The following is a 21,554-nucleotide window of genomic DNA, read 5'->3' on the forward strand; positions in this document are numbered from 1 at the left end:
ACTTAGATGAATATTGGATAAGATTAAACTCTGCTAAAGGAAAAAAGAAACATTTTTATTACTTTCTTGAAGTGATCAAATTTGTCCAGAAGTAAACTTTGCCGGATATGACTCTCGAACTCTGTCTGAATTAAGTGAACTGTTTATTTAGATTTAAGTGTTTATTTACACTCTGATTTTTTTTTGTTAAAGGTCTTTTGGAAAAAATTGACTTTGAACAAAATAATAAGACATTACGTAAATTTTTTTTTTTTGAGGGAGGGGTTCATTATACATATTTTTTCAAATAAACCAAAAAAGGAAACTGACTAGGTTCACCAAAATAATTTTAAAGTTGAGCAACTTTACGGCTTTTCACTAGCACCCCTTGAACAAAGACATTGACAGAATGGGGAACCGTCAACAAGGGCTGGATAGCTCAGTTGGTAGTGCACCTGAACTGCAATGCAGAGGTGGCAGGTTCAAACCCAGTTCCAGTCAATTTCTGTGTTCAACTTTAAAATGATAATTTTTGTTTTCAATGTGATGTTGTAAACATGGACAGGCATTCTATTAAAGAGGTAGCAATGAGGTTTAAACCAATTTTTATAAGACTGTACTTGTTAGGTTTTTGTGCATGACAAAGTTAAACTCTATATTCATTCAAGTTGAATGACCATATCCATTGCAAGGGAAGACTGCTGAAAGTGAATATATACATTTTCGGAGTGAACAAAAGTTTTGGGATTTGAACCCAGAACTTCCAGAATACTGTTCCAGTGTTCTACCTTGTAATTCTTGCTTTCTATAGCAAAGACATTGACAAGTTTGGGCACCACTGCCAATGTTGGGCCTATTACCTACAGCACCAGTACAATAATCTAGATGTTTGGGGTTCGATTCCCCACCTTTTTTTCTACGTTTTCTCCAAAGAAGAAAGAGAAGTTTAATACAGCCCAGTGTTTGTATGTAGAGACATTTGTAATTGCTTAACTGTGCAAGACATTAAATAATATTTGTTTAAAAATATGTACACGTTTTGCCGCTTTTTGTTTAATAAATTATTGAACTAAAATCTGTCATGAGTTTGTACTAATAGTTGATTTATTGAATTGTGTATTCTTCTCAGTAGAACTGAGATTTGTGTATTCTTCTCAGTAGAATTTTGGGGGGTTTCGTCTTTTTCAGATGATAGATATGAGCAAGTTATTTTTCAGAAAAATTAGTGTTTTAAAAGAGGTATATAAAGGTATGTGGGCGATCACACGGCAAAGTCTGATAAAACAGTCGAGCTATTTTCTGTGGATCATGGGTTCATTGTTTAGACATACAATGGACATGTACACCACACCTTCCGGTTATGGGTATACCCAGCACGACATGTGACAGAGGGGTACTCCCCCCCCCCCCCCCATCTCACACGTCACACCCTAGACTATTGTTACCTAACACATCCCCCTAGATATCTCAAGAATTTCTGCGATTCTGATAACGCAGTGACCAACACAAAATAAGGGGGGAGGCCCTCTGTCACATATCGCAATACATTATGGTTATGGTGCGTATTGCTATAAACCCCCCCCCCCCCCCCCCCCCCCCCCCCCGGGCCCTTAGTCCACAACCCGTGCCAAATTTTACATCTGGCGTAAATTCATGAATTTGCCACTGGTTCTTATCTGACACGCAGCTCATAACAATATATCCGTCAGCCAATCACAAGCTTTGTTTTTTGACTGTCTTTTACAAGGTCCTTTGCGCTACAATCAATTTTGAACGTGTATATGATGTTAAAATAAGTTCGCGGGAATCAATCAGTCGCGCGCGCCGCAATTTCAGGACAGGACGTGTTATTATAAACAACAGAAAAATTATACGATATTGTGTTCAAATAATATAATCGGCAGGATGCCTCGCATTGACACTGATATCAAGCTGGACTTCAAAGATGTGCTTGTGAGGCCGAAAAGAAGTACGCTGAAAAGCCGATCTGAGGTGAGAAGCGCCACGGGCACGGCAGCGGCACGGGCCACGGCAGGCCGGCCGACCGGCCGGCCAGGCGGCGCCCGGCGCCCGGCCCACTGACCGGCAGGCAACATGTCATGTAGTGATGTAGCTTGAGTAACTCCATCTCTAATGTTTATCGCATAGCATTACAGCTGGAGTTACTAAAGCTAGTAGACAGAGTAGTGATGTACATTGTAGAAGCACGTTATCACTTTCACTGTTTTCAGGGTAAAAACATCATTGTTACCCTAGCTTGAGTAACTCCAGCTGTGACATGCTCATATTCATTCACATGTGAATGAATATGAGCATGTCAGCTGGAGTTACTCAAGCTATTGTTAACCATGGCATAGCCTACTGCATGTGTTAATGTACATGTAGTCCGAGTAACTTGGACCATGCTTGGACCCAACTTATCGCCTTTTTTAACATTCGGACATCGGTCTGGTGATAGTAGGGTCCAAGCTAATCTGTTTAGGCCGAGCAATACAATTCTGTCATTGACCCAAAAACCCAACATTGCCCAACAAAAACATCAGATTTCACCCTCAAAACGGCCTCCAAATTACCAGATATGCCACCTGAGGTAGACATCCATGATTAAGATGGTTGTAGGCCTACTGAAGTTTACTTGCGATCCGGATGAAAAGTGAAATTTCCCATTCAATTCTGAGAGCTCCCCTCGCGATCGTGAACACGTTAAATTTCCGACTCGAGTTTGAAAATGCGATGTGGCGTGCCCAGCGCTCCTTCAATGGTCCCCGTATCCCGAGTGCGATTCCGTTACCGAGCGCGATGCATCGATTATGATAATGAGCAGACTGGATCTCGTTTTTAAACACAAGTGCATTTCAAACGATGATAGGGAGTCAGGAACTAGCTTGAACTGGTTTCCGCTGATAGCTGCCCTACATGTAATTCCTGACTCCCTATCAATCATTCATCATTCGAAATGGACTCCCTATCGTGTAACAATGGGCTTGCATGATTGGTCAATCGTGTGAGAATGGGCTTGCATGATTGCTCAGTCATGCAGGAATGGACTTACTGTAGGCCAGTTTTCATTCTTCTTTGTCTTTTTTCATTGTCATTGAATTTAAACAAAAAAAGATATCAAAAATTCTTGGATATTCTCCAAACTTTCAGGCTACATTGAAATCCATCTACCATTTGAACAAAACCATTCAAACAGGAATTTTAATGATGCTAAACAAAAGTTGCATAGTTAACATTGACCTGTTTATTTATAAAAGAGGCCTACTCAGAATGTCCCCCCCCCCTTTTTTTTGTAGGTGGATTTGACACGATCCTTCATCTTTCGTAACTCCAAGAAGACCTACGATGGCATCCCTGTCATGGCTGCCAACATGGACACTGTGGGCACATTTGAGATGGCCAAGACGCTGTCTAAGGTATGGTTTAAGAACTTGATAATAACAGCCTTAATCATTGGACACAGCATGTGCCAAATGGGGTCGGGAAAAATGAAGGAGGAGGCCCTCCTTTTTTTCTCCAAGATGGCAGATTTTCCAAGATGCCAGATGGATTCTTCCATTTTCTCACCTCTTTTACTGATACAAAATTTTGCCCAAAGGAGCTGTTACCCTTTCTACATACATGTACACGTACATTTGTGTAGCTGCAGTTTTGTTGGAAACAAATAATAAGACAATAATAGTGACAAAATTTGCTAAGTATACTGCAATGGTATAAATTTAATTTTTTTTTTTTACAAATGTATAAGGAGGCGGGCTGGGAAAAGGAAGTGGGCGCCTGGGCGGAGATGAGAAACTGGTTAATTATTTTATTGGCGTAAGCCAAATTGACATTTCATTTATGCGTGCGCCAACTCTAGTACCATGTTGGATTAAATACGTCTCGCAGTCCAATACATGGCAAGCTTACAACGTCACATGGGTTTGTTTAACCACTTCGCGCTGGGTATATTGTTGCCGAAAAATTTCGAAAATTACAAAAGGCAAAATTTCCCAGCCAACAATTGTACAACAGTAGGCTGTGCACAACGGCCCACACAACAGCCAGCACGCGGTCCACCTCCACAGACTACATGGACTTTGTGTGTGTGTACAAAAGGCACGAGGGATTAATGTGCTTAGACATCACCCGGAGGCGAGTCGAGGCAATCTTGATGTCTTAACCCGTCAGCTGTGCCTGTGCACAAAAACAACCAGTGCGTTTTAACACGGCCTCTGGGGAGAACTGGTTAAATAAAAATTCTTTCCCTCGATTCTTTGTCCACACAAAATATTAATTTAGCTTGTAACACAAGTAGAAAATGATATTAATCAAATTTACAAAAAGTTATGTATCGGCAAACTTTAAAAAAATTTAATAATAAATGCACGTGTAGTTGTTAAAATAATAATATGATATTCTTTCTCACCATTTAGTCAATGAAATGTGTTGTGTTTTCAGTGGAGTTTTTGTTTTTATTTGTTGTAGCGTGGCTTGTTTACCTGCATTCACAAGCATTACACTACAGAGGAGTGGAAGCAGTTTGCAGCTCAAAATCCTGACACACTAAAGGTACACTCAATACACTAGTCAAAGTTTTTTCAAAGGCACATTCATGTCAACCTCGTTTCCAGGGCTTACTTTATTTTCAACATCGTTTCCAATAGTAAGTCTGACATCTTGCATCACAACCTTAATTTCACGCTTGCACGGCAAACTGGATGATGATGCCTAGCGGCGATATCCAGTCAACTTTCTGAGATTCTGAGATTCTGAGATTCTGAGTAAGCCCAGGATAGGAAACTTTCTTCCTGTTTCCTGATTCGAAACCGCAATTGGCAAGTCATGGATTTATATCTTGTACTTGGTGTTGTTATTTCCAACGTGCATTGCATGTTTTCACGTTTATTGTTATTATTACGTCCACACCTTCCCAAAAAATACTCCTTTCCTTTCCAATTCGCTCATATTAATATGAAATGTGATACTGCATATTGGCAGGATACATTGTAACATTTGAACTTTGGAAAAAAAATATGGATTTGTTTTTTTCGAAACTCACACCGCGAGGAAATGATTTTGTTTTTACTACAGATGTAAAGCACAGGCAGGCACCAGACTATTCCTCATTGCATACGTATCCAAATATTTTGGATTTGCAAATTATGCAATAAACCAGGGTGAGGGAGCCGATAGTGGTGGGAGCGTACTGCTCAATACCCTGGGAACGAGGTTGCGTACATGTAGGATCATGTGCATTTATCCCAAAAGTAAAATGTAATTGAAAAGGCTCACTTGGATTAAAGATCGTACTGGTACTAAACACCCTGTGAAATTATTCCGACTAGCTTGCTGTCGTTTAGAAAAAATCATGAAACGTAGGTGATTTCCAATAATCAGCCAATTGACACTGTACTGACTTCCCCCTGCAGTACATAGCATTGAGTCTGGGTACCAGTCAGAACGACGTCACCAAGCTGTCCGAGATCGTTGCAGCAGTACCGGCCATCACTTACTTGTGCCTGGATGTTGCCAACGGTTACTCGGAGATGTTCGTCCAGCTCGTGAAGGACATCCGAGCCAAGTTTCCTGAACACACAATCATGGTGAGAGAATTGCCCACGGCCAAATGCACAAAGTTGTATTTTTCATTCATTACCAGCTAAACTAAATAGCTGGTCTTTTCCATTGTCACATGAAATTTGGACTCCTATGAAATCTAGTGCCAGTACGGTTTTATTGGTTGAACGTTCACAATCCTCATGTACATGTAGGCATTCACAATACTACCAGAGAGTCAGTGTTTCATAGTCCTAAATTCACACTTTATCGGCACAGCTAGGTTCTGCGGCGCGTTGCACGCGCCAATCTCCATATGGGCCATTCCATTCAGTTACTCACATTACATTTTTGATGTACTTTTGAGTTGCCTTGGGCTGTAATTACCTTACTGAAAAGGTTTAATAACTGTTATCCCCATGGTAGATAGAGTAGACCTAGACCTACCTAAGCACCAAAGATGACATCCAGAAAAAACTGTTATGTATGATAAACAAGACGCACAAAATTGGTTACTCACGTTACGAAAATGTAACGTGAGTAACCGAGAGGGCCATAGCATATCATAGCATAGCTATAGGGGTGTTTCGAAAAAACATAAAGTACAGTAAATTTGTTGAACAAAATCATTGGAAATTTATAATTTTTAAATGTTTTGACTTTTGGACAGAAAAAAATTGACTTTTTGACCAAAGAGGTATTTCTGAATGGGAATAGATATGTACTTGGCAGGTATTAAACACTTTGTTTAAGACTGGTTGGAGTCTGGATGCTGATAATTTATACTCAGACTCCAACAGTTCTTAAAAAATAGTGTTTAAAACTGGCCAAGCACACATTTATTCCCTTAAAGGGAAAATACAACATTTGCAAACATCAAAAAATAAAACTACCAAATCATTTTGAAATACCTTGCTGGACTGTTACTTGTTAGTGAATGACAGTGTAAAGCATCCTGTAAAATCATGGCACCTGGTATACTGTCATTTCAAGAAAAGTGGTATTTTTGTATCAATTTCCAACGCTGGTCGGCCAACCAGCATTGGAAAAAAACTGGCTTTTTTCCAAATACTGGCCCCAATTGACCATCGCACTTGTTTGCAATCGATTACACACCTATGAACAGGTACAAGCCAGCTAGACTGGTTCCCTGACCTTACAATTCCCCAATGTATGTAAACTGCTCTGTTTCTTCTTATATGGAGTCAGGGAACCAGACTACAGGAAAATGATTGTTTTTCTTGGTTTTTATAGCATTTTCGAACCCAAAACCTCAAAAAAGTCAGTGTAACTATATTTGCTATATATGTCCAACCCCCAAATTCCATCCATTTCTGAAAATTACAGCAAAAGCAAATGATGTATATTCCCTTTAATAATAATAATGCATATTTATAATACGCACGTATCCACCACCAGTATTTGTGCTCCAGGCACTACATCATTATTATCCTGATCATTGGGCCAATTAAACATTCCAAAGATACAATCAGCTCACTGGAATATATATATACAGCTTGATGCTGCCATTTCAGCGCAGAACAGCTAAAAAATCAACCACTATAACCATCTCTGCCCTCACAGGTACCCACTTACTCCTGGGTGGAGAGAAGCAAAGAGTGACAAAGTGCCTTGCCCAAGGGCACAAGCACCATAGCTGCAGGCTGGACTCGAACCCACAACCTGCAGAATTACCCGCAGACCACATGTTAAGGCATGTGCAGAGGAAAATAATAAATTTAGTAAATAAAATTCCCAGTGTGAAACTACTTTTTTCTAGCAATTCAAAAGTTATTAATAAGACATCGACTTTTGTATGAGAACTTGAAAAATTGGCCTATTATTTTAATGGAATAATTACATTGCAAAATTTCAACAATTTTATGGACAGCCCGAAAATAATTCAGTTCACAACCCCTTTTAGGATTGAAAATGTAAGGATTGAAAATGTGGGGACCGAGGCCAGTCCTCTTCCAGGGAGGGGGATCTTTTTGTGCACAAAGATAAACAGAGAAAAATTAATGAATTTTCAGAGGGTTGTATATGCCTTAAAACAGAAAAATTAGTTTTTCATTAATACATAACATGAGTCTAAAATTTGACGGTAGAATAAAAAGTCAAATTTGTTGAACAGCAAGGAATATTAATTTAATTGAACCGCCAAAAGTCTGAGCCTTTGTTTGAGCGCATGTAATGCACATTTTTATGTACATGAAATTCACAGAATAACATCTGTCTATTTTGTACTGTGAGGTTTCACTGGTTTATTAAGAGAAGCCCAGCTCCCTCGCTGAAATGTCAAATGGTGCAGAACACATCCATTATCCCATTAGTATGTAATTGGGTTCGTCTGCCGTGCGGCCTCAGACTCGCATTTAAAAAGCACAAAATATTTTGACTCATCACAGTGTAGTTTTAAAAACCCATCAACAGTACTAAAAAATTCAGACACCAAAACAATTTATTTTCCAACAAGGATCATTGCCACAATGTACTTGTAAAAAAACAAAATCAACGAAACATTCAAAATTTAGAAAAAAACGGTCGTTTATCAAATATTTCTGCTCTCCCTGTGTTTTAGTTCCCGTCACTTTCCTGTGGATGTTAAGCACTTTAAAAGAATGACTGTTCATGTTTTGAAAACCAAATTGAAATTTAGAAAATGTAGACTATACAAGTTTCCAATTTTACATTTGGGCAATGACCTTTCCATGATTTCAGCCAAGAACACCTGCTGAGGTGGAAATTTGAAAAACCTGGCAAGAATCACAAACAGGTACATTGTCATACTGAGTACATAAACAAATCTTAGGGGAGGGGGTGGGGGACTTTTAGGGGCCCACGCCATTCAATAACGTGCCTCAGTGGGATGTTTTCAGAGCTCGGAGTAGTAGATTGCAGCCATGAATTGTAATTGACTTGAAACGGAGGGAAGTAGAAGGTTAATGAACTTCTTCTAAAATGTCAAGGTTCAAGGCACATACAATCATTTGCATATATCTCAAAAGTAACCTAGCAAATTATTATCAAAATGCTTATTTGGATGAAAGATTTGCTGGTCCTAAACACCCTATGAAATTATTCTGTCTGGCTTAAAAGAAATCAAGATATGTGTAGGTGATTTCCTACGATCAGTCACGGTCAAGTGACTGAAGAGTTCTATCGACGAAATCATGATCAAAAGGTTGTGCATGTTTTTTTTCCCACTGTTTTCTCGAAAAAGCGTCATTTTCACTGAGCTGAAACATCAACAGGTTGGGGTTTGAACATTTTTCATTGGATTTTGAGTGATGTTATTTAATATTTGACACAAAAAAAACATGAAAAGCAAATGATCGTATATGTGATGCGATCAAGCGAAATGAGTCGTTTGTCAACACTGGTCATTGTTGTTTTGTTTTTTACCGATTTGAACCATCTTTAGTTCAAAAATTATGGAAGTCTGAACACCAAGAGATGTGATGAAGTGATGTGATGAAGTGGCCCTATTTTGGCCTGAATCTCCAAATGAAAATTTTCGACAAACAACTCATTTAGCTTGATCGCATCACATATGCATTTCAATGTAGGCCTATCGTCTTTGCAGAACTTGAATTTAGTGATTTTTTGGGGCTGTTTTTAAAATCTCATAAAAAAAGTAGAGCATAAAACAAAGACATTGTACAAAGTACATAAATTATGAAAACTAAAGTTAGGGAAATAAAATACTTAAAAAAGAAAACTTGTTTAAACATTAAAAATCATTTGAAGACAATGTTTGGACACTTGTTTCTGAAAAAAAGAAAGATGCAACTTATTCAATACACTGTTTGACAGGCATGAGATTTTTCAGTCTTTTGTTTGAAATCAGACTTGTTGAATCTGAGAGAAAGACATTAACAGTATAGAAAGAAATTCATCTTTCTGACCTTTCATCCAGTTTTCAGACTTTTTGTTAAAAATGACAATCTCATCCTTGATGAACATGTCAAAGAAGGGGACAGTTTTAAGTTAGGTAAGAAATCATTTTGTAACCGTCCCATTTATTATATAAATAAGACAGAAAAGACAATTATTCTATATGGATTCATCTGTAAAATATTGGTTTCAGAACCCACGCATTCACAGCAGCTGCGTGTTCTTAATTGCGCATCAAATTGATCAAATCACGTGCAAATATTGTGAGCGAACCAATGCAGGACTGCATGCGTAGGTCATTAAGTAAAGCTTACGTGTGCCTTCACCGCCCACATTGGCAAACAGCCTCGCCGGACAATTTAATTAAGAATTAGAAAGACTTGGCAGCGAAATAGGAAGCCTAAATATCCATTATTGACATCCAGCTACACGGTAGAAAACGTAGTTGAGTTGCCATGGTCACTCAGTAATAAATGAGCTCAGTTCAATCAAATCAACGGACAGAACACTGTCAGCAAAACAAAAGGCAAATTAATTTCTCCCATTTTCCCTTCAAATTGTTCCCCATTTTGTTTCCAAATGATCTATTTGTAATTATAAAACAACAGTTGGACACATGAATGGTGCTTGAACTGCATGTATCTTATACATGTAAGATGTATCTCACATCACACATAATTGCAAGATATAAAGATTTAGAGTACTTTGCATTGCTTTTTGCATGGTTCCTTTAACATTCTTATATTCCTGTCTCAATGCACATGCATGTAAATATGGGACCATTGAATACAAGCTGTGCTTTCTAAATGGATCCCACTGCAGTATCACAATTACTTTGCATCTAGATTTCTTAACACATATTATATTTTGCATCAATTTTGTAAAATTTATTTAGTAAAATGGTACATTTGTATTTGATTTTCTCTAAATGATATTGTAATTTTTGTTTTGATACTGAGGAAATAAACAAACCTGAAACCTGATTCAGTAATTTATCATATCTTGAGACAAACACATTTCTTTTATCCCCCCCCCCCTTTGACTTCAAGATCATCAGTAAAATATGTTTGTGAAGGGCAAAACACAATATAAAAATCTTTAAATCGTGGTTGAACATGGCTTTCCTTGCAAGTTTGAAGCCAATGATACTTGTACACCAGTGCTTCAACAAAAATGCACATGTATATATTTACCTTTTTTTTCCATTTTGATACATTTTAAAAATGTCTCTGCAGGCTGGCAATGTTGTAACTGGTGAGATGGTTGAGGAGCTCATACTTGCTGGAGCTGACATCATCAAGGTCGGCATTGGACCAGGTAATCAGATCAAACAGGATTTCAACTCTCAAGAGAAATTAAGTTCGATTTTCAGATTTGTTGATATTTGTAATCTTTGATATGTCTACTACACATGTTCTAAAGAAAACTTATGAAAATCATGGTATAAAAGGGTTTTTAAGAAAAAACAATTGGCATCATTCACTTTCATGACCAAACGAGTCAAAACTTTAAATGCCCATTTTTGGTTCGAGTCCCACCTAACAATTTTTTTTTTTTGACAAGCGGTTGGACATCACTGAGTACACAGTTCTTGTAAAGTTACAACTGTTAGCGAAATTAAAAGCGACATCTCCCCAATGCAACTTTTCCATCCAAACTCGGTATTGTTTTCCCTTTTTGTGTTCAGGATCTGTCTGTACTACCAGGAAGAAGGCTGGAGTGGGCTACCCCCAGCTCAGTGCTGTGCTGGAGTGTGCTGATGCCGCACATGGACTGGGAGGTCATATCATCTCGGTAAATAATACACAAAAATCAGGTCTAATGCCATCAGCATAGGGCTCTGTGCAGGTTTGCGGTTTGGGTATTAGAGTTGATGTGAAGTCCTTCACTAGTCAATAATAATAATAATAGTAGATATTAATAAAGGGCATGCATCCACCAGGACTGGTGCTCAAGGCTACATCATTATTACCCCTGCTCATTGGGCACATGAAACATTCCAAATACCATGTCAGCTCCCTGGGGAGTATACAGCTACATCATTATTACCCCTGCTCATTGGGCACATGAAACATTCCAAATACCATGTCAGCTCCCTGGGGAGTATACAGCTACATCATTATTACCCCTGCTCATTGGGCACATGAAACATTCCAAATACCATGTCAGCTCCCTGGGGAGTATACAGCTACATCATTATTACCCCTGCTCATTGGGCACATGAAACATTCCAAATACCATGTCAGCTCCCTGGGGAGTATACAGCTACATCATTATTACCCCTGCTCATTGGGCACATGAAACATTCCAAATACCATCTCAGCTCCCTGGGGAGTATACAGCTACATCATTATTACCCCTGCTCATTGGGCACATGAAACATTCCAAATACCATCTCAGCTTCCTGGGGAGTATGCAGCTCGATGCAGCCTGTTAGGCGCAAGGAAGCTAATTCAATCACAATAACCATCTCTGCCCTCACAGGTACCCATTTACTCCTGGGTGGAGAGAAGCAATGAGTGACAAAGTGCCTTGCCCAAGGGCACACGCACCATGACCAATCACAGAAACTTGTGATTGACTTGTGATTGACTTGTGGTTGCCTTGTGATTGCCTTGTGATTGAATTGTGATTGACTTGTGATTGACTTATGATTGATTGACTAGTTCCTATGATGTTGAGCAGTACGCTCCCACCACTACCTGCTCTCTCAACCTGGTATTGGATCATTTGCATACTGTGCAAAACTCTTGCACATGCACATTAGGTACAGAATAATCTGGTGCCTGGCTGTGTTTTAATTCAGTGTACATCACATCGTTCAAGACATCAATTATCCTTTTTTTGCTTGTAAGGCAAGGCTTACTAAAATGCATCTTCTCTAGAGCGCTAACTTACTGTATACAGTGAAACTTGATTGAGGCACGTCCACGATGTGCACAAAACCTGAGGAATAACGTGCAGCATTTGTACGTACAAGAGCTCACAAAATCTTGAATCTGTTGTAAACATCTGTTGTAAACATGTGCATGAAAACGCAAAGCTTTGCCCCCTCATCAACGGTTGTTAATTGGGAGGTGCGGGGAAGACAGCCCAGAGACCATGGGAGAGACATGCGAATACACTACTGAAGACGCCCGGCCCCACGCGGAAGGTGTTACAGCTGTTTTTGGCAAATTCAGAATAGATTCAGCCATGCGAACTTCAGCAGTGCATTCACGTGGTGTTGTCCCTCCCACTCGGCATCCCAAAAGTGGTCACATGTCACATGTATAGTTCGTACACAGAGTCCGTGCGTTGAACCGTTTTCCCTGTTTTACTACCAAAAAAAATCAGTACTTTGTAGCTGCATTTAAGATATACAGGTTATTCCACAAAAAAACCTAATAGTCGAAAACCAATTAATAAAGGTATATTGCATGTGGGTGTTAGAGTATTTTCAAAGTACCTGTTTTAAGTCAGATAACCAATCTACCATACAAACTTTAATTCATTCAAATCGATGCATTGGAACAAACACTACATGCATGCTTCATCGAACTCAAGGGTTGAAAGTTGTCTTGGGCCAATTTCCTTGAAAGAGAAACCGCACAGTTGGAGAAACACACAGGATTTAGTACTTTGTTCAAGAGAACGTGTGACTTATTCTCCTGGGTTCGATCAGTAAACTTGATAATTTATTTTAAAAAGTGGCCCAAGTGGTTTTTCAAGTCCCGTATTGTGACTGCTGTATCTTTTCAACAAAACGTCCTAATCAAACCTACTAAAAAACATTTGGAAGACCAAATCTTTCTCCTCAGCAATACATTAGACACGATTTTGAATACTACCCCACTTTTCTTAAAACATACGCATGTACATGTAGGTTCATAACATCTAAAAGATTGGGTCGGTTGAATACATGCCTCTGAAAAACATGACCTCCCTGGAAATTAAAGCACTTTCGCAACAAACCTTTGAATTTTTTAAGCGTGCGGATAAAGCAGAGGAAAAATAGTTTACAAGCCAAGTCATCTGGCAATTTACAGCTAAACTTAAAGCTACAGTCCATCATTTGCAGCTAACCGAAACGTAAGTGGCGTAATTATTGTTGAAAAACATACTTTGTTGAAAGATAGTAAGGGGACTAAACTCCCTGTGAAATTATTCTTTCTGGCAAGCTGTCATTTTGAAGTAATCAATGAAAGAAGGCCTTTCCAACGGTGCTTCTTAAGACGCACCGTAGGAAATTTAAATTAGTAGTTCGTTTTGTTATTCGGCGAAGCGCGCACAAGCATTGGCATGACGCACACGCACGCACGGTTGCTATAATTCGTCGGATCAGTGCGCGACATCGCGTAGCTGCAATCGGCTCAGTGAGAACGTGTCTCGGACGCTGAATTCAGACCCAATTCAAAACATGATTCAGCAACTTTTGATTTGAAATCGAGATCCTAGAATGTTGTTTTTCTCAAAATATACAGCTAAAGCTGAGCTGAAACTTCATCAGGTTAGTTGTTCAGTACCCTTCTTTAGATTTTGAGCACTTTTGTTGCTTCAAACGAACAAAATGCACAGATTACAAATGATGGACTATATCTTTAAGATGATATTTTTCGACATTTTGGTAATGACTTTCCTGGTGACATTCCACATATTTTTGTGGCAGTGGTTCATCAAAAACTCAACTTTAAGGAACACTACATGAACGTACATTAACAATGTATTGCACAAATCATAGTTAAGATAATACAACTATTAAATAACCATTCGTCCTGCTACTTGTCAATTTGTTTTACACAAGTCATAATTAGAACCTTACAGCAATTATATGTACATATCGGAACATGAATGTATCAGAAAATTTACCCGTGGTAATTTACTGTGTGATACTGACGAATACAACTCGAGTGAATTGAATGATCAAATCTTGTAATCAAATATGAAGGCACAATTGATGTTAATGTCTTACCGCACCCCCATCCCTCCTAAATTCACCCAACTGCCCTTATTTCTTTTAACCCTGCGCAGCGTTTACAAATCAGTGTTTTAAATCAGTGCTTGTTTTTGTATGCGGTGTCTGGGGTAAATACAGAATTCATAAATACAATTTGTTGTGGCGTGAGATCCGAAAACACAATTTCTTTCAAAGTTAAAGTGTTACAATTTTAACCATCCAATATGCAGTATAACATTACATGTTATAAACAAAATTGAAAAGGAAGGAGTGTTTTTGAGGAATGGACATAATAATTCACAACAATGGTTAAATTACGTAATACATGTAAACTGGAATAAAAAAACACCAAGTATATGATACAAATCCACTCCTTGCTATTGCGGTATCGAATCAGGATACAGGAAGCAAGTTTACGAGGAAACAAGGTTACAAATAAAGTAACCTCTGGGGACGAGTGTGGTTTTAAAAATCACAAACTCTCTGAATTTCCTTTTTTGTTCGCAGGATGGAGGTTGCACTTGCCCTGGCGATGTTGTAAAGGCATTTGGTAAGATTGGAACTCAACTAAAAACTTTATAAAAAAAATTTAAAAAAATATATAAAACAATTAAGAAATATAAGTTTGACAAAAAATTTAAGTGCCAACTCCCAACACTTTGTGAAGTTAGAGTCCTTTGATGCTACATTCCATTTTTATGCCCCGCGGCGAAGCCGAAGGGGCATACTGTTTCCGCCTTGTCCTTCCGTGGGTGGGTGTGTGTGTGTGTGGGTGGGTGGGTGGGTGTGTTCCTGCATGGCATTACGCCTGAGGACAGACAACAAAAGGAGCACAAAGGGGCCATTGATCCTCGAAGGAAGGTGCCTATTGTCCTCGAACGCAGGTTTGTGTGCTTAGTCTATGGGAGAGTGTTATATTACAGGGACAAAGGAAAACACAAAGCCAATCCTCGGAAGCATAGCAAAAAACGACTGAGCTTGTCTTACATACGCAGTGTGGACTTCCGAACAAAAGACGTCCACATAATGTAGGTAGCAGCGACGAAGTGTGGACTTGCCCACGTCCACACAGTGTTTCCCCATTTCTGGAAAACAGGTTTAGAGGCATTTTTGGGTTAGGTTTATCTGTAGCAGAATGAAGAGAAACACTAAAGGGAATCATTGAAAAAAAATTGGGTTGTAAGAGTTTTCACAGTTTGAGAAAAATGAGTTTTTCCACTGGTGTTCCTTAACTACACGAAAAGAAAGGAAAGTCCACACTACATGTAGGTATGTGAAACAGGTGTGGGGGTGGGTGTGTGGGTGTGTGTGTGTGTCCGGACAAATCTTGTCAGCGCGATAACTTGAGAAATTCTTAACATATGAACTTCAAATTTGGTTTGTGGATTGTTCTTGGTAATCCTAAGAAGCCTTTCGCATTCGGGGCCAAAAGGCCAAAGGTCAAGTTCACAGTGGCTAAAACAATAGAAATCTTGTCAGCGCAATAACTTGAGAAATACTTTACATGTGAACTTCAAATTTGGTTTGTGGATTGTTTTTGGCAATCCTAAGAAGCCTTTCGCATTCGGGGCCAAAAGGCCAAAGGTCAAGTTCACAGTGGCTAAAACAATAGAAATCTTGTCAGCGCAATAACTTGAGAAATACTTTACATGTGAACTTCAAATTTGGTTTGTGGATTGTTTTTGGCAATCCTAAGAAGCCTTTTGCATTTGGGGCCAAAAGGCCAAAGGTCAAGTTCACAGTGGCTAAAACAATAGAAATCTTGTCAGCGCGATAACTTGAGAAATACTTTACATGTGAACTTCAAATTTGGTTTGTGGATTGTTCTTGGCAATCCTAAGAAGCCTATTGCATTTGGGGCCAAAAGGTCAAGGGTCAAGTTCACAGTGGCTAAAACAATAGAAATCTTGTCAGCGCGATAACTTGAGAAATACTTAACATATGAACTTCAAATTTGGTTTGTGGATTGTTCTTGGTAATCCTAAGAAGCCTATTGAATTTGGGGCCAAAAGGTCAAGGGTCAAGTTCACAGTTCACAAGCTAAAACAATAGAAATCTTGTATTTATTCTGAGATTATAATTCATATAAAACCTACAGAAGACACTAATGCTGTCAATGAATGTTCCATGTGACCAAGGTACATGTAAGTTGATGTTAAAAGAGTGGTGTTATGTCATGGGAACAGTCACGGTTGCGGGGCATTTGTGTTTGTAAACACACCTGACTTGTTATAGATGAACTTGAGGGTTCATCTGGCAGATGTCTGTTAGCTGTGTGCACAAGTGCTCCCTCAGTGGTTACAAGAGTTTAGAGGGACTTTTGAATGCTTATTCATAAATATCTGAGACAGTTAACCAATTCCTATTGATCGAGAGCCGGTCACTTGGGTGGTGTTAGAACACCGCTGCGTTCTGCGCCACATTGGGCAGTACGCGCCGCATGTAAATGCCATTAGAGCTTGAATTAGTGTGTCCGACACAAGGCGCTCTCACAAGTGGTCACAAAGAACCATCTACTGTTTGTGCACGGTGTGTCTACAGATATATCACATTATGAATGATATTGACCTTTTTTACGTAACAGGAGCCGGCGCAGACTTCGTGATGCTTGGTGGTATGTTTGCTGGCCATGACCAGAGTGGCGGGGAGACGATCGAGCGCAATGGTAAAAAGTTCAAGTTATTCTATGGCATGAGCTCATCAACTGCCATGAATAAACATGCAGGAGGAGTGGCGGACTACCGGTGAGTATGAGCATTCGACCAATGTGTAATGTCTGTTTGTGTTTATTGACTCATTTTCTTTGTTACCTAAACAAAGATTTGGGAGATACTTACCAGTCCTAAATTCTGTATGACTGTACACACCAGAGCTACTTGTGGGGTACTGTACAACAAAGGGAACGGTACCCCACAAGTGAAATCTTTAGAAAAAACGGTACCCCACAAGTGAAATCTTTAGAAAAAGGGATACAAGGACAACAATGCAAGTACCCCAGAACTCCCATCCGCCTTTGTACAAGTACCCCACAAGTAGCTCTGGTGTGTATGTCCGTACATGACTGTATGACCAATGGTGTGCAAACCAAAACCAAAACCGACCCGACCCGAAACCGACTTCGGGTTGGGTCGGGTCGGTTTGTCCATCTTTTCAGTCGGGTCGGGTCGGTTTCGGTTTTGCATTTACATTTTCAGGTCGGGTCGGGTTGGTTTAGCCATCTTTTGGAAAAAAAACGAAATAAACCAACACAGTTGAGAAATTCAGGTGATGCAATATTATTGACAGTCACTGTGAATGCAGCCCATTGTGGTTTGGCCAACGAGCGCACTATCAAGTTCCCACGGCATTAATTTCTCCAGTGGGATCGGGACTGACAGTGAAATAGATAGACTGTAACAGTTTTCATGAAACTGCGTGGTGATACCATGCGTTTGTTCAATAAGGGGAGTTACTCTCGATCAACCCACCGAGTATGACATACAGAGAGACGATGGTTTTGCAAAAGAATTCATGCCACTTGGGTAAGGGCAGGCACAAAAAAGTCATCACTTTGTCCAAGCCAGATATTCGTTTTTTTGTCGGGTCAGTTCGGTTCGGTCGAGTCGGTTTGAGGGAGTTAAGATCGGTTTCGGTTCAGATTCGGTTGATATCTCAAATGTTTTGGGTTGGTTTGGCCTGGTCAACCCGACCAGGCCAGATATTCGTTTTTTTGTCGGGTCAGTTCGGTTCGGGTCGAGTCGGTTTGAGGGAGTTAAGATCGGTTTCGGTTCAGATTCGGTTGATATCTCTAATGTTTTGGGTTGGTTTGGCCTGGTCAACCCGACCAGATGCACATCATTAATGACCAAAGACCCGTATGTATGCTCAAGTTTTGGTTCAGTTTATGAAAAAAATGTATAACTTCTACATGCTTTCATGGATTTTGATGAAACTTGGATACAGTGACCCTTGGGTGGGAAGACACAATTCTTCATCGGATTACTAAGGTCAAATGTTATGTAGGTGTCATTTGAGGTCGTTGTATAAGAATGCACAAAATTTGACTTTTTTTTTTTTAAGAACACAAAACATGTAGGGGAAAGATTTCCATATCTGGCCATCACTTGTCACCCTGTGCTTAAACCCTATGAGACTGGTCTGAAAATTTCTAAGTGTTTTCTTAGTAATTACTTCGATATTTTCCCTGCTAAATTTGACTTTTTGGGACATGCATGTATTAGCACTTTCCGAAGGCTGATAGGTCACTAAAGGGAGAAATTAGTGATGGCCAGATATGGGAATCTTTCCCATGTAGGGATCGACTGCAGAGCAAGTCACAATCAGGTCTCTGTTGTGATATGGTTTATGTCAAGTACCAAATCAAAGCAGACATTTGTATAATGACTTTCGGTTCCGTGTGCAAGAACCCCTCCAATGGATAAGAAAGGGAGAGTTGGGGGAGACCACTGGGAGAGACATTGGAACGCATCGCTGACAACGCCTGATGCTCACATGAAGACACTATGGCTTTGTGCACATTCAGAATAAAACAAGTCGTGCATACTTCGCGCCATACACGCGCAAACCTGTATGTACGTGTTCTACATTATCCCCGAGGACCGACACACAAAGGGAGAACAACAGATCCTTTCAGTCCTTGGGCATGGGGTGTTTTGTTGAAAACGGTCCTCTATTGTACGGTTATGTGCTTAATCTACGGGAGAGTGTTATTACAGGGACAAAGGGAAACACAAAGCATTGTCCTTGAGAGCTTAGTAAAACACGACTGTATGCGCACGCAGTGTTTACCCATTACGGAGTACCGAAGTGAATACGTCACGCGCACAAAATGTGTGTGAAAGACATTAGCGCGTGATTCAGCCCGTGAACCAACACGCGCGCGTACTCCATTCGTGTGTACTACACTTTCTGGTTCTAAATGACGTCACACTTCGTACTCCATAGCACTCAAAAGTGGTAAAAAAGTGCCCTCTTTTGTCACGCACGTGCAACTCATCCCACAGTGCAACTCATTTTCACACAGCTTGCCACAATTGTAGACTTCAATAACATTATCCTTATATTCTTTTCAGAGCCAGCGAGGGTAAGACGATTGAGGTTAAATACCGCGGGGATGTGACAGACACCGTGCAGGACATCCTAGGGGGACTGCGCTCAGCGTGCACCTACGTAGGGGCGGGCAAACTCAAGGAGCTCAGTAGGCGGACGACATTCATCCGAGTCACCCAACAGACAAACGATATCTTTGGAAACGCAACATGAACATGTTTCAACCCATGGCTTGACTTCACCATTCTGTTCCTTATTATTCTGGTCTGTATTTGAAAATTGGATCTGGGTCTGCCCACACTAATGGGTGCAATTGACTGCAGATGTCATGTTTAAATGTCACCCACCATGTACCAGAAGATGAATTTTAAAGAAAGTTTGTAGTGGTGTGCTGAAGCAAATGGATTGTTATTTAGAAACTTCAAGATTTCACTGTTTCTTCAAAGGTAAAGGTAATGTATGCACTGCAGTATACATGTACAGAACACGTTTCTGATTAGCCAATCTGAAATCACTGGGCTTGCTTCAAATAATTGAAGGTTTTTGCACAGGGTGATATCACTACAAATAATGTTTATGGATGTAGAAATATCAGATTGTGACACACATGTATCACAGTGTGGCACAACTGTATCACACTGTGGCACAACTGTATCACACTGTGGCACAACTGTATCACTAGTGGCAAAACTGTATCACACTGTGGCAAAACTGTATCACAGTGAGGAAAAACTGTATCACACTGTGGCAAAACTGTATCACAGTGAGGAAAAACTGTATCACACTGTGGCAAAACTGTATCACAGTGAGGAAAAACTGTATCACACTGTGGCAAAACTGTATCACAGTGAGGAAAAACTGTATCACACTGTGGCACAACTGTATCACACTGTGGCACAACTGTATCACAGTGAGGAACAACTGTATCACAGTGAGGAACAACTGTATCACACTGTGGCACAACTGTGTCACACTGTGGCACAACTGTATCACACTGTGGCACAACTGTATCACAGTGAGGAACAACTGTATCGCACTGTGGCAAAACTGTATCACACTGTGGCACAACTGTATCACAGTGAGGAACAACTGTATCACACTGTGGCAAAACTGTATCACACTGTGGCAGTGTTGTAGGTCTCGAGACCGGTCTCGAGACCACTTTTTGCTGGTCTCGGTCTCGGTCTCGGAAGCTGTGGTCTCGGTCTTGGTCTCGGTCTCGGTCCCCTTTGGTCTTGATATTTTGGCTGGTCTCGGGTCGAGACCGGCAATATGTAGCTTTTACAGCTCGATCGATTACTTTGTGTTCACTTCGTTCAGTACCGTTGTTATTTAAAACATTTGCTAGCCCGTAGATCAAGCTTGTTATATATCGCGGTCGGTTTGGACTAGACTGCACGTTGGAAAGTCCCGAAAGTACATGTAAAACTGCAGCAGTACCAGTCACTGAACGATTTGGAACAAGTTCGGCATTTATCTGTTGAGTCGGCCACATAAAGCAAAGTATAAACTTGTAACAATTTATGCAATAAGGGTCAACCATTTTCGGGGACTGTGTAGTTTAGCCCACCCCTGTGGGCGTAATCACTTGCATTTTGTATTCTGATAATAAATGAGGTGCTTCAAATTAGTTATATTTTCGACCCCACACAATGTTTTCTTTAATTTGGGACAGTATTTTGAAGAAAAAGTAAATTTTTCTACCTGATTTTCCAGCTTTGAACTCACACACTCTTACCAGTTACCACTCACTGTTGCCATGAGAGTGTATAATGAGACCCCATTTTCTGGCTGCTCATTTTAAAGTACCCCATTATTTCTCAAAAATTAAAAATCCCGTTCAGAAAAAAATTAAAAATCAATATCTGGCACATTCTGGCTACCACCTCGCAACTTGTGGGTCTACATGTACAAGTCCACATTCTATGACAAAAATTTAAAAATTAATTCAACATTTTCTAGCTCCCATTTTTTAAAATCAAGTACACAAGTCCTGTTAGAAGTTAAGTCCTAAATTTATTTTAGGAAAAATAAGGCAATGTAAAATTAAAATTGCATCTTTAAAGATCCGTTAGAAGTCATAGCTGAAACCAAGGGGGTGACTGTGGAGTTTAGGATCCGAGTTCCTATAACAGATGAAACATCTACCTTTAAC

At 39.9% G+C, this 21,554-nt stretch overlaps 1 protein-coding gene across 1 annotated transcript; it reads left to right on the forward strand.

Annotated features, from left to right (window-relative positions):
* Nucleotides 1-1,767: 1,767 nt before the first annotated feature.
* On the forward strand, nt 1,768-20,064 carry LOC119738668 (GMP reductase 2-like). Its single transcript, XM_038213582.1, has 9 exons — nt 1,768-1,971; nt 3,276-3,395; nt 4,447-4,530; nt 5,391-5,564; nt 10,650-10,731; nt 11,102-11,208; nt 14,858-14,900; nt 16,935-17,094; nt 19,423-20,064. Exons 1-9 carry the CDS (start codon nt 1,885-1,887, stop codon nt 19,610-19,612), a joined length of 1,047 nt encoding a protein of 348 aa, XP_038069510.1. The 5' UTR covers nt 1,768-1,884; the 3' UTR covers nt 19,613-20,064.
* The last annotated feature ends 1,490 nt before the right edge of the window (nt 20,065-21,554 follow it).

This window comes from Patiria miniata, unplaced genomic scaffold (genome assembly GCF_015706575.1).
Source record: "Patiria miniata isolate m_02_andy unplaced genomic scaffold, ASM1570657v1 HiC_scaffold_3, whole genome shotgun sequence".
Lineage (NCBI taxonomy): Eukaryota > Metazoa > Echinodermata > Asteroidea > Valvatida > Asterinidae > Patiria > Patiria miniata.